Source organism: Zalophus californianus, chromosome 16 (assembly GCF_009762305.2).
Source record: "Zalophus californianus isolate mZalCal1 chromosome 16, mZalCal1.pri.v2, whole genome shotgun sequence".
Lineage (NCBI taxonomy): Eukaryota > Metazoa > Chordata > Mammalia > Carnivora > Otariidae > Zalophus > Zalophus californianus.
In genome coordinates this window covers 47,686,082-47,705,510 of record NC_045610.1, presented here as the reverse complement: position 1 = coordinate 47,705,510, position 19,429 = coordinate 47,686,082, and the positions used below count along the sequence as shown (strand labels likewise).

Genomic DNA, 19,429 nt, shown 5'->3' with positions numbered 1-19,429 from the left:
CTCCCTCTCCCCCTGCTTGTGCTCTCTCTGTGTCAAATAAGATCCTAAATGTGAGTGAACAAACTGAAGTGGTGTGGGCCAGCTCTCTTTGGCTTTTATTGTATAGGTTTCTGTGTGGAAAACTCCTTTTCCTTAGAAAAAACTTATTGGAATGACTATATCCCGCATACAGTATTGACTATCTTAAATTCCTGACTTCCTTTCATTCTGCAGACAGCATTGTCTACTAAGTACGAGGGGAGCAGAGGCCCCCTGGGCAGCTACCCCGGACGTCATTCTCTGATTACTCATTAAACTGTACTTAAGCTTTATGCACTTTTCCATGTATATTTCACAGTGTACAACATAGATGGTCTCTGTCCTTCAACCTGCTTCAAATTCAATCCAGCCTCCAGATATTTGAGACCCAGAAGGGCCACCTGCCCCTGGGGGAGCATGATCAGTGCCTCCTAAGAACATACCAAGTGCAATGGACGGTCATTTTCTGATTTCCTGTAGCACAGAGACCAACACGAAAGCATGGGGGTGTTCAGGGAAGAGACGTGATTGAAAGAGAATCCTGGGGAAGAGTTGGGCCCAGGTTTTGCAGAACCTTGAATGCCTAGGCCTCTGGTTCCCAAACCGTGCTGAGGGCCCCCGGGTGCCACAGTAAATTCACAAAGGCACAGCATCTTGTTTTAAATTTTTGAGAGAAGCGTAGCAGTACGCAACAAGTGGCAAACACCATGCTCGAGGTAGTTTCTGGTTTCAGCATTAGGTTGTGCTCTTTTCCTTTCAACAGTATATCTTTGCAAAGCTGAATTTTTGGTGGTTGCTGTAATAAAATTCAAATACCGCGTGATAATCAATGTGGAATGGTAACGAGGGTGGCAGTGTCTAATCGGATTATAAGTTCTGGAATATGTGTGGCACCCAGCAGGCACACATCCCATTAGTAAGTAAGTATGGTTAAGAATGAAATAAATGGTTTTCTTTCCGTTTATGTGTTTTCCTTTTTTTCATGTGGCTTCTAAGTTGCTAGTCCCTAAATACTTAGGTCGTATAGAACTAACTGTTTAATAAATGGAACTGTTAAGTATTTCTTTTGGCCTAGAGTGCTATGAAGAAATTACTGAGACACAAAGGGTGCTGTGAACCAAGAAAGTTTGGGATCCTCTGACTGGAGCCACAGAGATGGAAGGTATTCAGTAGGCAGGGGGGAAGCCATCGTAGGGTTTTTTGTGGAGGAAAGACGTGAACAGATTTGCCTTTGCCGAGCCCTTGCAGGCAGTAGGTAGAATGCCCAACTGAAGGGCAGAGATCCCAGACAGGGAGCTGGTTAGGAGACTGCTGGGCAGACCCAGTGAGAAATGGTGACTGCCTAATTTGGCCATGGTAAAGGAGGACACAGATTTTGAGAAATGTTTACTGGATTGAATCTTACACAACTCAGGATCTAATTGAATGGGAGCGGGTTAGAATTAAGGGGAGAATCAAGGACAACTTTGAGTTTCCGGATTGTACAACGAGGTGGAAGTGAGGCCAGCCAATCTGGGAATGTCGAAGAGGAACAGGTTCTGGGGGGTATGACATCAGGGGTTGAGATACCCTATAAGCAGCTGGAGGTGGGGCTGAATCATGGACTCCACTGGAGAACGTCATAAGCTGCCATGTGGAAACCTAATAGGAAGGATTTGCAAGTGTTTGTTAGATTTGGTCACTAGAACTTGACGGTGGCAGTTCTGGTCTTATTCTGAGGGTAGGGGCTGGAGCGCAGGGAGTTGAGAAGGGCACAGAAGGCGAGAAGGTGAAACAGGGTCCAGAGCAATGGTTTACTAGTTAAAAGCTCTAATTCCCTGGCCTTACCGACAGAATCTGCTTCTTGGGGGGAAGGACCTGGTACCCAGCATTTTAAAAAGACACTTACACGTCGTTGGTGGGAACCTAAAATAGCACAACCACTTTGAAGAGCTGTTTGGCAGCTCCTTGTCGAGTCAAATGTAAACAAGCCTGGCTCCACATTCCAGGTGTTTTCCCAACAGAAAGGAAAAGCTAGGATCCAACAAAACTTGCACACAGATGTTCATAACTGCTTTAGTCATGTTTTTTTAAAATAATTTTTTATTGTTATGTTAATCACCATACATTACATCATTAGCTTTTGATGTAGTGTTCCATGATTCATTGTTTGTGCATAACACCCAGTGTTCCACGCAGAATGTGCCCTCTTTAATACCCATCACCAGGCTAACCCATCCCCCCACCCCCGTCCCCTCTAGAACCCTCAGTTTGTTTTTCAGAGTCCATCGTCTCTAATGGTCCGTCTCCCCCTCCGACTTACTCCCCTTCATTCTTCCCCTCCTGCTATCTTCTTCTTTTTTTTTTCTTAACATATATTGCATTATTTGTTTCAGAAGTACAGATCCGTGATTCATCAGTCTTGCCCAATTCACAGCGCTCACCATAGCACATACCCTCCCCAGTGTCTATCACCCAGCCACCCCATCCCTCCCACCCCCCACCACTCCAGCAACCCAGAGTTTGTTTCCTGAGATTAAGAATTCCTCCTATCAGTGAGGTCATATGATACATGTCTTTCTCTGATTGTTTAGTCATGTTTTTCCAGCCCCAAACTGGAATGACCCAGTGTCCCTCAGCAGATCCATAAACAAATTGTGGCATATCCATACAGTGGAACACTACTTAGCAATATAAAAGGGGAGTTGGTGGTAGGTGCAACAATGTAGCTGAATTTCAGAAACCTGATGCAGAGAGAAGGAAGCCAGACACACAAGAGAAGCTGATGGGTGAACTGTATTTGTGCAGTTTTGGAACAAACACAACGAATCCATGGGTGGTTATATGGGGTGGGAGTTGGGGATATTGAATCCAAAGGGATGCGAGAAAATGCTTTGGGGTGATGGAAACATTTTAGGGCGTGAGGGTGGTTACATGGGTGTGTAGGTTTCTCAAGATTCCTCGAATTGTGCACTTAAAAGGGGCTGCATTAGGAGAGAAAGGAGAGCCCTTTCTCTTTCTTGGGTGTGTTTGTGGGCTGAGGGGAAGCAGTTAGCCAGCCAGAGGACTGGAAGATCCCTGGAGACATGGTACCACCTGGGGGCTGTGCAGTACCTATGAATATTAAGGTGAACACATTGTCCTTTTATAGAGAAGGGAAGGGTAGAATTGGGCAAACCTGAGGAGAAGGGTAGGAAGTTTGGGAGCGCTCACTCTGCGCCCTTTTCCTCCCCCTGTGCCACAGAAGGTTTGAAATACCAGCTGTGAGGAATAGGGAACAGACACCAACCAGGAAGTAGATAAGCGTACCTCCTATGACTTGGGGCCCAGCTGGAGAATGGTTTCTTCAAGAGTGATTTAGTGTTTTCTTCAGCAGCACTCAGAGCCTGGGTGGAGGAAAGGGGATTGCTAGGTAGATTTTGGGTTGAGGGGTGATAGAGCATAGTTGCTGGATTATTAAAGGTAATTAATGATGGGTGTCTGGACTGGGCAGGAATAGATGTAGGAAAGAGACTAACGTGAATTGATTGCTCCATTCAATCAATGTATTGAGCACTCCTCTGTGCCAGGCACTGTTTTAGGTGTTTGGGATATGGCAGACAACAAAAGATAAATCCCAGCCCTTATGTAGTTAACAGTGGCTAGAGTTGTCTTTTTTTTTTTTTTAATAAGTAAAATATACGGTACTTCAGAGGTGGTAAGTGTCGTGGAGAAAAATCAAATAATGAAGAGGGGTAGGGAATCTCTGGGCGGTAGGAGCTGGTCCCGGAAGACCTCTCTGAGATAGTGATATTTGATCAAAAGTATGGGTGGGGGGGGGGCGGCGGCAGCAGATGCAAAGGCCCTGAGTCAGGGGCAAGCTAGACCGTATTTGAGGAATACGAAGAGGCCAGCTTGGCTAGAATAAGCAAGGAGGAAATAGTGGGAGAGCATTAGAGGGTGGGAGGGTGGGATTGTATGGGATTTGTAGGCCACTGTATGACCACTGGCCTTGATGATTGAGATGGGAACCACCAAAAGATTTTGAGTGGTAGAGAAGAATAATCTGACTTCTGCCCTTAAAAGGATCACCATTCTCTGTGTCAAGGCACAGACTTCAAGTCTTGACAAACATTTAGTCCTTATTTAATCCACATAGAGATGCCTTATGAGGTTGGTGTTATTATCTATTTTTTTTCTTTCTTTATTGATGAGGAAATTCAGGCCCAGAGAGATTAGGTAATTTGGCAGTTAGGACTGAAGCATAGACTCATCTGATTCCAAAGGCCACAAAGACCAGAGAAAAAGGAGCCCTTAAAAGGGAAGGGGTTCTGATGATGGAGGGATACTGGGTGTAGGAAACAAACCCTAGAGTTTGGCAGCTGACAGGATGTGTTGGGGAGAAATGAGTGTCAACAGTGTCATTTGGAGCCTGCCCGTCTTCTAAGAGAATAGTGGTACTGTTAATAAAATAGGGTGTCAATAGTAGAAGTAGGTTTGAGCTAAAAGATGGAGGGCATGACTTTGGCGGGTGGTGGCTGAGGTGCTGGTAGGAAATAGTGGAAATGTCTGGTTGATCCAGAAAGAAGAGCTCAGAAGATGATGGGGACCTGGAATCTCCCATCGTGGTTGTGGTTGAAGCTTCAGGGATGGGTGTGCTCTCTCAGAGCACTCAAGGGAGGACCTGGAAATGTCCCTTCCTGTGGGAATAGGGAGGGAGGGAGGGAGCCAAGGAGGGGGCAGAAATCAGGCCGTGAAGGGCCACAGAGCCCAAGAGGTGAGAGACTCAAGGGGCAGGGAGAGCCATGGAACAGGAAGTGGCCGGCTCCTAGTGGGTGGTCAGAGCAGCAGGTACATGGGCTCGCCAGAGTGGCTGGAAGAGCAGCCAAAAGGGTAGGGCTGTTGGTGCTGCTGGATGGAGCCACAAAGACCCATAGCTCAGGATGGAGCAAAGTCAAGAGTCCACATGTGGCCCAGCACAGAGGGAGAGGGCATGAGGTTCCAGAGAGGATGGGATGGAGAATGAAGGTGGAACAGGTATTCGTGGAAAGATGAAAATTCATGTCTTGTGGAAATAAAAATGTTTAGGTTTTCACCCTTGTGAACTTGGGCAAAGGAAGAATGTGACCATCTGTTTAAGGGATTTCTGTCCCTGGTTAAAAAAGAGGCTTCAATGAGCACAACAGTGGCAGTGAGGTCACACAACCTCACCTGGGTCTCTCTGGATGTAAAGATTATGCCATTTCAAGCCTGAGCTGGACCCATTAGGGGAATCGGGTCCAGTCTGGTGGCTGCTCTCTGGGAAGCAGTGAGCAGGTTTGTGTCTGCCCCTGTCAGTTCCTCCTCTGGTAGCCTTACCTTTACCTTGATTAACCCGTTTTCATACTTGCAAAGCAAGCCCCCCTCTGCCCCCACCCCTTTTTTCCCTTCTGAAAGTAAAACAGCTTTGTGAGATGGCTTTTATCAGTCTCCATATAGATAGAGTGGCTTATTTTGTAGCAGTGTTTGTTTATAGCCTTATATTTAGGCCAGGTTTCTTTTCACATGGCTGAATTTTTTTTTTTTTTTTAAGCAAGAACCTTGCCTGATACCAGTTCTCATTATTAAATAAAAACAACCACTTTTCCACGTTGGGCTTTCATTGCACATTTTCAGATGATGCAGTTTGCTTTTATTTTGCTGGCTTTCCAAATATTTTTTTATCTCTAACCTTTTATGTTATGGAGAATTTCAAGCATATGTAGAAGGAATAGCAAAATAACTCCCCAGTGTTACCACTTTCATCTTTAACAGTTATCGGTTGGTTGCCATTTTTCATTTTATCTGCCCTTTTTGTAGTATTTTAAAGATTTTGTTTATTTGAGAGAGAGCGCACGTGCATGCAGGTAGGGGGAGAGGCAGAGGGAGAGGGACAAGCAGATTTTGCGCTGAGCACAGCGCTCAATCTCACCACCCTGAGATCAAGACTGGGTCTTGAAATCAAGAGTTGGACATGTTTTCACCCACTGAGCCCCCCAGGCGCCCCTTTTTTCTAAAGTATTTTAAAGTAGATCACAGATGCAAATGATTGTTTAAGAAAACAAAAATCTAGGGTATAGGTCACCGCTCCCCCTCATAAGCCAAGCAGCACTTTGCTCACCCGTGGGAGCTGACTTAATGGTGGTGCTGTTACATGGCTTCCAGCTCTGCACATGTTCATTCCAGGGACCGTATCTTACTGAGTGGATGGGAATGCTAAGATAACCAGAAGCTCCTCCTGCTGGAGTTCCTGTCCTCCTAAGCCTAGAATTCTAGAAGCACAGTTCTTACACACCCGTATATCTGTCCCACGGGTTGTTTCCTGGCTCCTGCCAGTGGCCTGTGTCTTCCCGGGAACCTCTTGGGTGCAGGACACAAGTTGGGACTTCAGGCCTCGGTGTCAGGTGACCAGCGGATGAGCTCTAGAAAACCAGGAAAACCTGCGCCTGAAGACAGGTGCCCTGAGCGGGCGCAAGCGCTGTCCGGCAAACATGAGCCTCTGACCAGGACTGGAAATCCTGTCGGTCTCTGTGTCTTGCTGCCGGGGAGGAGCGGGAATCCGGCAGCGTCCTCTTCAGCTGTGTTTATCTGCGGTACCTCAAAGCAGCCGAGATGAACAAAAAAAGAGGCCTTCTGACTGCCGTGCTTTGTTCACACCGCATGTGGCATTCTCGCTCCTCCGGGCTTGCACGCCATCCGGGCTGGGTCGCGGGAGCTTGGCTGTGATGGCACCGTGGCCCCTTTCAGCGGGTGAACACCACGCGCTCTTGTTTCCTGTCTCTTGCATCAGTCTGTTTGTGAGAGTGTACTGAGAGGTGACTAATGGGGACGCTAAACAGAGGCTTCCTAACTGAAAGTTCCTCCTGTTTCCTAAAGTGTTTTTGGCTTAATGAATTGTTTGTTTGCTGCCCACAGACCACATGTGCTGTGTGCGCTCCTGTCCCCGTGAACACCGTGTATGCTTTTGCGTAGGAGCTGGGCTTGTAGAGCAGTCAACAGATGCTAAGTCTTGAAAGAGTTCTCTTCATCTGAGGACCCCAGGCGACTGGGAGAATCAGGCAGCCGTCTGTCACGACCGGCACAGCCCCTGGAGCCTGGCACGGTGCATCCAAAACCCTGTGACACTATTTGCCATCCTCAGCCCCGGCTTTGAAGTTGTGGACGCCGTGGCTGTGCGGCCCATGGGGCTTTGGTTGCTGGGAATCGCTCAGGACTGCGCGGTCCTATGCCTGTGGATTTTCACGCTGTGTCGTGTCGGTGCGCCCTCATGCCACCTCCAGGAACCAGGAGCATCCTCTTGCTTCGTGCCTGGGAGAATCTGGGGAGGGAGAAATTCTCCCGGTTTTGACTACTGAAAATATAAAATTGACTTTGAGAAAACGCTTCCCCCCCCAGTTTAAAAAGTAATGCCTGTTTAGATTTTGGGAACTACACAAAAGGTGGGGGAGTTACTTCCAATAAAAATAACTTGGCATTTTTTTTGCCTTTCCATCATTTTTTTTTATGTGCATTGAAGATTTTCTCCTCAGCTGCATTAATACTCTGTATAATGTTATCTTTTCTCCTGAACATCACAATGTAAAGATTTGTACATGTTTTTAAAATTGTATAAGCCCTTTTAGAAGCCTTAATTTTCTGCCAAGTGGACATTCCCTAATTTAACCATATTATTGAATAGTTAATTGTAATTATTGAATAGTCTGTTGTAATGCTACTGTGAGCATCTTTGTACACAAAGCATTTTCTATGTTTCATATTACTTTTATTTTATTTTAAAGATTTTATTTATTTATTTGAGAGAGAAAGAGAGAGAAACAGCATGAGAGGGGAGAAGGTCAGAGGGAGAAGCAGGCTCCCCGCTGAGCCGGGAGCCCGATGTGGGACTCGATCCCAGGACTCCGGGATCATGACCTGAGCCGAAGGCAGTCGCTTCTGAGCCACCCAGGCACTCTGTTTCATATTACTTTTAATCTAGGTTTTTATAGAAAGGGAATAATTTATGGATCAAAGGGAATCAAGGGAAACAAGCCCTTGGAGGCTCTCAGATCGCCATATTGCTGCCCCAGTGGGGTGTATCCATTTACCACCAACCAATTTCTCATCAACAGGAAAATTTATTCTTAAGCCACAGTTTTGTTTTTCCCAATGGGAGTTCCTAGTATCACTCCAGGAATCTGTGACAAGGTGATGGCTTCGGTTTTAAAAGTCCTTGATGTGTCAGAGACACTATGACTCATTGTCCACTGTGGGTTGTGACTGGTTCTTCCTTCGATGTCCATCCCCCAAGTTATGTGCATGTTTCTTTTTTTTTTTTTTTTTTTTAAGATTGATTTATCTATTTTAGAGTGGTGGGGGAGAGGGAGAGAGAGAATCCTCAAGCAGACTCTGCGCTGAGCACGGAGCCTGACATGGGGCTTGATCTCATGATACTGAGATCATGACCTGAGCTGAAATCAGAAGTCAGGTGCTCAACCTACTGAGCCACCCAGGCACCCCTGTGTGCACATTTCTTGACATCAGTTCCATTCTGCTATGTTCTCTAGCCAGTCTCGGTGACAATCTGTGTTTTTGGGTGTGTGTTGTCTTTTTTTTTTTTTTTTTTTTTTTAAGATTTTTGAGAGAGCAAGTACGAGAGGGGGGTAGGAGCAGAGGGAGAGAGAGAGAGGCCAACTCCCCCTGAGCAGGGAGCCCGATGTAGGACTCAATCCCAGGATCCTGGGATCATGACCTGAGCAGAAGGCAGAGGCTTAACTGACTGAGTCACCCAGGCATCCCTGGGTGTGTTTTGCAAAGTGCCTTCATATACATTATCTGGTAAATTTAAGATTTTGATATCACCTGTGAATCTGTCCTGGGGACCTTCTTGGAATCCTGATATTTTATAGTCTGTCTGGTGATGCCTTTGTTGTTCTTTTGCACAGATCCGGTTCTGCAGGTTCCAACACATGTGGAAGAGTAAGTGTTCCCTTTAATTCATTTTCCTTTTTTAAAAAATTCATTTTCTTAATTATTCAATCAATATTTAGGAAGCTAGCTGCTGGGAGTGCATATATGCATACACTTTTATACACTTAAGGTATAATGAGAATGATGGAGACATGAAGTCTTACAGGTGCTATGACCTGTGTTGGGTGGTCAGTTCTTGGGGGGAGGGAGGCAGTGATATTAAAAAGGCTTCCTTGAGATGAAACTCAAGTTGAGTTTTGAGCTTAAGCTGCCAAAGTCCTGCCAGAGGGTTTAGATCTCTCCCTCCTCACTGTGTCGTACCATGGAAAGGAAACATGAACGTGACCTGCTACTAGAGAGTATGTTATGGCCCCTCTAAGAGCTCAAATGATGGGACATCCTAAGCACAGAAAAGATTCAGCAAGGGGTTTTTGAGTTCCTAGTCCTAGTTCAGCCTTCACCAGGTTAACCTTACCAAAGACCACCTCGTATCTACTTCACAGGAAGCCACGGACTGGAGACCATCATCCATCTCCTTGGCATGTTTTCTCTGATGTCAAGCTTTCAGAGTCTGCTTTTATTGCTTCCAGTTTAAAAATAAATGTTTGTTGAACACTAAAGGTAGATTTGTCCTACCTGTTTATGTACTGTTCCATGCTATTAAATATTAATTGTTGAAGTTCTATACACAATTGACTTAGAAACTGAAAAGCAGACTTACTGGGTCCTTTTTCACTTATTTATCATCATCCAGAGTGCTTTGATCAAATGATGATTTACTCTTCTATGTTTTTTTACTTTTTTTTTCTTGCAGGTTGCTTTTTTCTGCTCAAATATAGTCTATCACCATAGGGATATTTTATTTGTGGCTAAAAGTGAAAGAGCGGTGGGTGGAATTGTCTTATACACACACATGCCCCCCTCCCCCCAATCATGACTTTGCATGGCTTTGATATTTTGTTCTGTGCCCTGTTCTATAATTTATTACTAATACTTACTGCTCAACCTCTAGGCCTGCCTTCCTCCCAGATCCCAATGATGGCAGCCTGTATACGCTTGGGGGCAAGAATAATGAAGGCCTGACGGTGAGTGTATTTAGATTCTTTGTGTACTTCAGAGGTTCCAGACCAGTGGTCCTCAACTATTGCACACTGAGATCACCTAAGAGCTTAAAAAAAAAAAAAAAAAAAATTCCTGGAGATTGTGATTCAGGTGGTCTGGAGTGAGATCTGGGCATCAATATCTTTTTTTTTTTAAAGCTTCCCAAGTGAGCTTTAATTTTTTTTATTTTTAAAAATTTTATCTATTTCTTTGAGAGAGAGAGATCACGAGTGGTGGGGAGGGGCAGAGGGAGAGGGAGAAGCAGGCTTCCTGCTGAACAGAGAGCTCGATGTGGGGCTCAATCCCTGGACCTGGGATCATGACCTGAGCCGAAGGCAGACGCTTAACCGACTGGGCCACCCAGGCACCCATCTAAATGAGCTTTTAAATGGCAGCCAGAATTCAGAAACGCTGATCTGGACCAGCAGGTTCCCATGGTCTAGCCAGCACACTGGAGGGGTAGAATACTCCCTTTAACAGCAGGACTTCCTCTAACTAGAGATTCTCAAATTGGGGGTGGAGGGTAGTTTGAAGCATTGCCTACCCCCACCCACCCCAGCAAATGTCCCCTTCTGGCATGAGGAGCTAGTGATATTCCATTCCCATCCCATCGTCATTTGAGAATCTAGACCAGTGGTTCTCAGCCTTAGCTACACATTGTAATACCTGGAGAACTCTAAAAAAAAAAAGTCTAGGTCCCAATCCCAAAAGTTTCCACTTAATTGATCTAGGTCATCAGCAATTTTTAAAAGCTCTCCGGATAAGAGAATTTAGAAACAGGTCCACACATACGGTCACCTGATTTATGACAAGGGTGATGCTGCAGTGCAGTGGGGAAGGGTGGTCTTTCAATAAATGGCATGAGTCAGCTGGGATGTCCATGAAAAAGTATCTTAACTCCTGCCTCACACCAGACACACGAAACTTAGTTTCAGAGAGATGGCATACCTAAGTGTGAAATGTGAAATAAAACTTTAAGAAAAAAAAGTAGCAGAACATCTTCACAACCTTAGAGTAGAAAAGGATTTCTTTCTTTCTTTCTTTCTTTTCTTTTCTTTTTTTTTTTTTTTTTTTGACTCGACTCCACACTGGGCATGGAGCCCAATGCAAGGTTTGAAAACAAAACCGTGAGATCAAGACCTGAGCCCAGACCAAGAGTTGGACACTTAACCAGCTGAGCCACCCAGGTGCCCCAGAAAAGATTTCTTAAGTAGAATGAGATAAACAAAACAGAAACACCCCACACTAACCATAAAGGAAAAAAAACAATATATTGGTTTATATTAAAATTAAGAGTTTTTCTTCATTAAGAGAGGCAGGCCACACTGCACTGGCAATACACATATGACCCCAGCAAAGGATTTGTATTCAGAATATGTGAAGAACTATGGATTATTAAAAAGAGAACCCAACAGAGAAATAGCAGAAGAGGATATCCAAATGGTCATTAAACATACAAAAAGATACTCAGCTTCATTAGTTATTAGGGAAATGCACATAAAAATCACAATGTCCTACTACTACACACTCACTAGAGTGGCTAAGATGAGGAAAATAGACAAAACAGGTGTTGGGGTGGGGAGTGGAGCAACCAGAGCTCTTGGACACTGCTGGAGCAAGGGCAACTTGGCATATCCAGTTTGGAAACCGTTTGGCAGAATCTGTAAAGCTTTATGACCCAGTAAGCCTTCCCAGGTTATTATGTACCCAACAGAAATGCCTGTGTGTGTTCACCAAAGACAGGTACCCAAATGTAGTGCGGCGTTACTGAGAATAACCGAGAGGTGAAAATTGCCCAGACAGCATCAATAGTAGACAGAATAAAGAAATTATGGAACAGTGATACAATTTAATAGTCTATACCTGTGAGAAGCAACAGTCTGCAACTCCACATGGTAACATGGATGAACCTCACCAACCAGAGGTTGGACAAAAGATGACAAACAAGAAAGGCTGCACACTGAATGATTCATTGATATAAAGCTCCAAGACAGGAAAAACTAGTCTATGCTGTTTTGAAGTTAGGATAATGATTACTGTGGAGGGTTACGAGTGGAAGGGAAGGCGAGAAGAGGGCTTCCAGAGTGCTGGAAATGTCCTGCTGCTTCATGTGGATGCTGGCTGTGTGGGTTGGTTCACTTTGCTCAATTTCACTGAGCTGAACTGTACACTTCCGTGTGCCATTTGTATGTTCTGCTTCAATAGAAAGTCTTTTTTTTTTTTTTTAAAGCCTCCAAGTGATTCTAATGTGCAGCCAAGGTTGAGAACCAGTGGTCTAGAATGTAAGTGGCTGTGAGCTCTCATTGGGATTCTTTTTTTTTAAATATTTTATTGATTTATTTGACAGAGAGAGAGAGAGACACAGCAAGAGAGGGAACACAAGCAGGGGGAGTGGGAGAGGGAGAAGCAGGCTTCCGGCCGAGCAGGGAGCCCGATGTGGGGCTCAATCCCAGGGTCCTGGGATCATGACCTGAGCCGAAGGCACACCCTTAATGACTGAGCCACCCAGACGCCCCTAATCAGGATATTTTAACCTTATCTTCTGAATACCCATGACTGGAACCGATGGGAGGATGGCAAGCCTTTCGTACAGGTGTGCTTGCCCCACCGTCAGCATTTCCCTTCATATCCCCAGAGCCTGTTTCTGAGTGCTCTGTTTGCTAGACACTGTGTGCAGCGATTTGTGGAAGTTGTCTCATGTTTCAGCAGCCCTCTGGGATAGAGATGTTATCCTACATAAGAGGCGTGGAAACTTCACCCATAGAGGTGAAGGAATGTGCCCAAGGCCAAAGTGTCAAGTGTTGGAACTTGGGACTTGAGCTCGAACTTCCAAAGGATGCTCTGACCACCACCCCTCACGTCTTCCTGTGTTGTGGGTTAACAGTTCTGTGAGCCATGTGTTTCCCAGCTTGGGCCTTGAACAGGAGGCCTGTAGAAATGCTCAGCAGACTATAGGGCTCCAGACTGGAAGCCTTGCAACGACCTTCTGATTCTCCAAAACATCTGGCAAAAACCCAGTCAGCCATGACAGCCTCCTGTGGCATTTCTCCTTTTAAATGTGGGGATAATGGGAAAATCCAAATGATTGATTATTTCAAGTTCTGTTTATTTTTTTTAAAGCTTTTATTTATTTGAGATATTATTATTTGAGATTATTTGAGAGATTTATTTATTTATTTGAGAGAGAGAGAATGAGAGATAGAGAGCATGAGAGGGAAGAGGGTCAGAGGGAGAAGCAGACTCCCTGCTAAGCAGGGAGCCCGATGCAGGACTTGATCCCAGGACTCCAGGATCATGACCTGAGCCGAAGGCAGTCGCTTAACCAACTGAGCCACCCAGGCGCCCTCAAGTTCTGTTTATTAAAGCTAGAGAGAAATCTTTTCTTTTTTGGAGAAAAAGATGACAGTGTAGTAGAAGCAGGTATCTATAGAATAGTTTCAAGAACACAGAATGTTCCAAAAATAAAGTATACCGAAACGAACATTAACCAAAGGAACTCGTCACATGTCAGCTGTAGACTCAGAAGACTCAGTTTTATGATGAAATGCAGTTGAAACATGTGAATTCTTCTGAGTTTGAGTTTCTTTTTCTGGTACCTACCATAATTTATTTTTAATACCAAAAGGCTTAATTCTCTTGTTTTTTCAGTAGAGCATTATTCAATGAAAACATCAAAGTGACTTTTTCCACCTCAAACTCCTGGGTCACCCACATAATGACTACTTCTCCTTTCCCTTAAAGCTTCAGCTGGGTACTGAGGTTGCTTTTCTTCAGAATTAATCTCATGGCTCATCCACACTCTGAAAAGCATGTCATTCCACCCAGCCTAGCTGGCTGCGGGTCAATTTTCAAAGACAAGAGAATTCTTTCTGCACCCCCCTCCAAATTTCAAAGATTGTATAACTTCTCCATATTTGTATCAGTCTTCTCAGAAAAGGTTTGTGTTTCCCCCAGAAGTGCTCTGGACAAGACACTTTAAGGGGCTTCTGTCGGGGGGAGGATCAGGGAGCTGGAGGCTTGTTCAAAGTGGTTATGGAAGCCTGGGGCGGCCCTTCTCCTTGGTTTCTAGTTAGGAAAACTCCCATCAGCCATCCACACTGCTTCTGTCTTTTTAGCAGAATTGGGTAATAGAAACAGACTGCAGTAAAATTATAATAATTGCACAAGACTTGGTTATTTTTTCCTTTGCCTCCTTTTTTACAGAAACTTCCTTTTACCATCCCAGAGTTGGTACAGGCATCCCCATGCCGAAGTTCAGACGGAATTCTCTACATGGGTAAGAGTTCTTGTTTTCAACACTGAGACTTTGATCTCTTTGGAAATGAGTCCCAGAATCTGGGAAAGTGGCGCGTCAGAGAGAGAGGTGTGCGTTGACTCCCCACCAGCCCTTCTGGGAAAGGTCTTCCTTGCCTCGGTTGTGCTTGTTCACGCCAGGATCAGCTGACCAATTAAGAAAGGTTCCCCCCACTTGGGAGCAGACTTGACACCATTAATATGGTTATTCATTTAACAAGCTTTTAGCTGCTGTGTTGACTTACCCTGTGATTTAAAGATTGCAACATACCCAGAAGCAATTGGAGAAATTTAAAGTGAACACAATAGTCTGAGCCAAGAAAGGGAAGCCAGGTTCTGCCTATTAATTATAGGACTTTCTTAGTATTTCCTGCTATCAGAATATTGGATAAACCAGCACTTAACAGCTTGGCTAGATAAGCTGCTTCATACCTATGGGGTCACCTCTTTGAAAGCATCAGATCCCCTGCTTTTCTTTTACCATGTTGCTGCCAAAATGTCAACAAAAATGCATTTGTAATACAAAGGAGAGCTGTGTTTATCTTGAAATCATAGTAGTAATAATATCCTGTATTTACATAGCAGCTTTCCTTCTGAGGAACTGAAAGTGCTTATTGCCTATTCACGCCTCGGGAGCTTTATGTGTATTTCTGGGCCTCAAGTGCAGGCTGGATTTTAATTTTTTGCCTGGACACAGGGGCTGTTGCTTTCTTCCACACTTTCAGGATGAGGAAGCCCCAAGCCTCAAGGTTCAGAGGAAGTGATCAACATAGGCTTTCCCTCTCTCTCCTGGGCCATCTTCTTTTTTAAGATTTTATTTATTTATTTGAGAGAGAAAGCGAGCACAAGCAGGGGGAGGGACAGAGGGAGAAGCAGGCTCCCCGTTGAGCAGGGAGCCAGACGTGGGCTTGATCCCAGGACCCCAGGATCATGACATGAGCTGAAGGCAGATGCTTAACCAGAGCCACCCAGGCGTCCCATCCTGACCATCTTCTGACTCTCTGTGTCAGTGTTGTCTGTCTGGGCTTCTAGCTTTTACCAGCGGTTCATCACTTACGTTGCATTTAGGATAGTGTGTTTTCTATTATCTTTGTGTGGTGCCCTCTTAAGTGAGTTCATTAAGCATTTTAAAACTGTGGCAATTGCCCAATCCATCCTTTAAGAGGTAGCTGAGTTACGCAGACTGTAATGGTCCTCGAAGTCACCAGAAGGGTGTCATGCCAGATGGAAAGGGATCATGGGCTGTTTGGTGATGTTTTCACTCTCTCTGCAGATCTTTTTCACATTAAGATTTTGTCGTTGAGAACAGAAAGTTATCATCCATGGACAAGTTTCACATATGTAGACTAGGCATGTATGTTACATCTGTTGAACTAAATGTAGCTCCAGCAAATTCTGATGCCCTGTTCTGTGATCTGTGATCACAGACATGTGATCTTCCTGACATCTCTGTACTCTGCTTCCAAGAGTCCCTTGAAATAGGACCCTTGGCCAATAAGTTAGGAAGATCCCAGTGACCAGAGGCCATGCCTTACAAAACAGAAATGCATACCTTATGGGGAATGTGTTGACTTTTAGATGGGAGGCCCATGCTACTGACCCAACATTAGCGGGTTGCTCTGGTGTATGTACCGTAGACGCATATTCATACCTTTTAATCAGCAGACCAAGGTGTGGGGGTGGAGTGTGTGTGCCTGGGGAATAACTTACTGGCTGGAGTCTGGGGCTGAGATAAGTTTGGCCTCATTACCACCAGGTTGCAACCAACTCTACGGCCTAGTCCCAGGCACCAGCTAATTAGAGTTATAAACAGTAACTGTAGATCCTCTTTACATGGGGGCTCCTTAGTAGGGGTGTGGAGATCTATGAATGACGGTTACCAGGGAAGTAAACCCTGGGTGCATTTCTCTATTTATATAGATCCTAGTCTGTGGGAAAAGGGTTGTCCTTCAGAGGCCAGGCTTTTCATATTTAAGGCCACTCATCAAAGCAATGAAATCTGAGTTTTATTAGATTTGAAGACATTTTTAAAGATTTTATTTATTTATTTATTTGACAGAGAGAGACACAGCGAGAGAGGGAACACAAGTAGGGGGAGTGGGAGAGGGAGAAGCAGGCTTCCCGCTGAGCAGGGAGCCCGATGCAGGGCTCGATCCCAGGACCCTGGGATCATGACCTGAGCCGAAGGCAGACGCTTCACGACTGAGCCACCCAGGCACCCCTTGAAGACATTTTTAAACCATCATTAGGCTATTAAGTTATTATAAGACCCAGTGGGCCAAGAAGTTTTATTATCTCTGCAGTAGCATTCACCTTGTCACCCTCGGAGCATCACAGAAATGTCTTCAACACCAGGAGAACTCTGGGCCTCTCAGCACAGAAAACATCTTGGCCTGCTAGTTTGGCAGGGATACATTTTTTTCCATATGGGGTGGGTATGGTGGGTATGGTGGGTCACAAGGACTTGTGACCTTTCAGGTAAAAAGCAGGACATTTGGTACGTTATCGACCTTCTGACCGGGGAGAAGCAGCAGACTCTGTCATCGGCCTTTGCAGACAGCCTCTGCCCATCTACCTCTCTGCTTTATCTCGGGCGAACGGGTAAGAAGGGACCTTCTGTTGTGTACAACCTGCCTGTTTCCAGAAAAGGACGTGACGTAGCCTCTCCCTGGGTCTCTGCTCTGGGCTTCATTCTCTAGAAGGTGGCCAGAGCTGTCTTCTCCAAACACAGATTTTACCACATTGTTCCCCTTTAAAAGCCCCCCTGATGGCTCCCCATGGCCTGAGGGATGAACCCACAGCACCGTAGCCTGCAAAGCCTCCATGATGCAGCTGCGGCCTTTTTTAGCTCCTCCCTGGCTGTTATTTCCCAGACTTAAACATTTTCCAATCAGTTCCCAGAATAAGCATTGCTATTTTTAAAGACGTTCCGCAGTAGGTCCCTCTCCACCAGGTATGCACCTGTTTGGCTTGATTTGATCTTGACCCTGAAGCCTTTTTTACAGTGAGACTCTTCCAGCTGGAGTGTCAGTCCTGACCCCTCTATATTTTCTCTGTATTCAGCTTGAAAACTGAATGGTTTCTTCTTCAGCCCCTCTGTCTCACATTATATCACATGCAGTTAAGAGAAACTGCTTGGCACTTCCTGCGTTCTGCCTGGAGATCTCCTCAGCCAGACCTGCAAGATCCTTAGGTGCTTTCTTGTGCTCTTCCAAGTTACTGTAAGCCATAGTCTTACTAGTAGTGTCACCGTGGTGTAACCTGGGCCACCCCTTTGCAACTTCCAGGAGCAGTTTCCTTACCGTTCCTTCAGTCTCCACGTTGGCCTGCCACCCTCCCCCTGCCACCTTGTCCCGGCCAGTGCCACGCGTCTCCACATGTTGTCGTGGCCCTAGCCCACATCTGGGTGCCAGTTTCTAACATCAGCTAACTGTTGCTGTATACTAAACCACCCGGTCACTTAGGTGGTTTTAAACGACACCGTGATAAATAAAATAGTGATGCGCAATAAAAAAAAAAAAGTAAATAAACACGGTGATATTGATTCTGTGAGTCATGAGTTCAAGGGCACAGCACAAGTGGCTTGTCCCTGCTCCAGTAAACCTGCTGTCGGCCAGGTTTACTCATGTGTCTGGGACTTCGGTTCCCGTCCACATGGCCTTTCTCTTGCCCCATGGATGGCCTGGACACTTTACACACAGTGTAGAGAGGGTCTGTCTGTTGCAATGTAGGTAAGGTCGGCACCTCAGCAGGGGCTGTGGCCCCTGCAGGTAACCGGCTGGTGTGTGTTCTCCAGAGTACACCATCACCATGTACGACACCAAAACCCGTGAGCTCCGGTGGAACGCCACCTACTTTGACTATGCAGCCTCTTTGCCTGAGGACGACGGGGACTATAGTAAGTGCTCCCGGCGGCTCTGCACGGCTGGCTGGGTACGCGTGACCGCTGAGGAAGCCAGACGCTGGGTTTTCTTTTAAGGCACTCTTGGCCACCAGCTTCTGGACTTTCTAAGGCTTCGACAGTCAGTATTGAAGGGGCAGGGGCCTGGGTGAGAAGTGTGGAGGGGAACCTTAGTAGAACGGGTGGGCCATTTAGCCTGAGAGGAGGGAGGATGTGCCTTGTTGAGTCTCTCTGTGTCCCAGAAGGAACGTACCACAAACCCATGGGAAGCAGAACTAAGTACCTGCTGTGATGTGAACAACCCATCCCCTAAATGTGACTCATCCCCTAGTTTATTTCTCTCGTAAACGTTCCCCCAACTCAAATGAAAACTGAAAGCCAGTTTTGCCATCTGAACACTGATACCTGGAAGTTTGACAGAAATCTCCTCTGTGGGGCAGATGTGGGCCGTGTCAGTGGTCAGCTTTGACTTTCCACTCCATCAATTGGTTCAAAATGATTGCTACAAAATATCCAAATCCTAGGCCTCTCCACTGGCTCTTTCTTCCTCACTGTTGACTCGCACTAATTGCATAGAATGCTAAAGAATCTCACCAAGTAAATTGCCTTCCACAGAGTGGTCCTATCTTATGTTTATAAAGCAGGCAGCTCTCACTGTCCTGATGTTGTAGATCCTGCGCGGGTTCATTGGAAACAAGTGAAATTGTCAGGAGGATATCTGAGAATACTCCAGAAGCCTTGTTTCCTCTAGCTGAGTGACTGCCACTTGCCAGGACAGAGAGGATGTGGTCGCAAGATGGGGTGAGACGGCATGCTTTGTTTATTTGATCTGTACAGAGATGTCCCACTTTGTGTCCAACGGCGACGGGCTGGTGGTGACCGTGGACAGTGAATCCGGCGACGTCCTGTGGATCCAAAACTACGCTTCCCCCGTGGTGGCCTTTTATGTCTGGCAGAGGGAGGGTCTGAAGAAGGTGATGCACATCAACGTTGCCGTGGAGACCCTGCGCTACCTGACCTTCATGTCTGGGGAGGTGGGCCGCATCACCAAGTGGAAGTACCCGTTCCCCAAGGAGACAGAGGCCAAGAGCAAGCTGACGTGAGTCAGGGGACCCTGGGCAAAATAGGGCAGCCGTGACCCAGACGTCCCGGTCCTGCTGCAGCGTGGCAGACCATACACAGGATGCCACGGTG

The 19,429-nt window shown here is 45.8% G+C and overlaps 1 protein-coding gene across 8 annotated transcripts in view; it reads left to right on the top strand.

The window, feature by feature from the left end:
* The window catches only part of ERN1 (endoplasmic reticulum to nucleus signaling 1), an 81,695-nt gene that overhangs the window by 36,295 nt on the left and 25,971 nt on the right, over window positions 1–19,429 (top strand). For all 8 annotated transcript variants that reach the window (XM_027624825.1, XM_027624827.1, XM_027624826.1 and 5 more), the window contains exons 3-8: window positions 8,916–8,949; window positions 9,953–10,025; window positions 14,245–14,317; window positions 16,813–16,935; window positions 18,131–18,232; window positions 19,073–19,334. In XM_027624825.1, coding sequence (XP_027480626.1) covers window positions 8,916–8,949; window positions 9,953–10,025; window positions 14,245–14,317; window positions 16,813–16,935; window positions 18,131–18,232; window positions 19,073–19,334 — 667 coding nt within the window. The remainder of the gene's footprint in view (window positions 1–8,915; window positions 8,950–9,952; window positions 10,026–14,244; window positions 14,318–16,812; window positions 16,936–18,130; window positions 18,233–19,072; window positions 19,335–19,429) is intronic.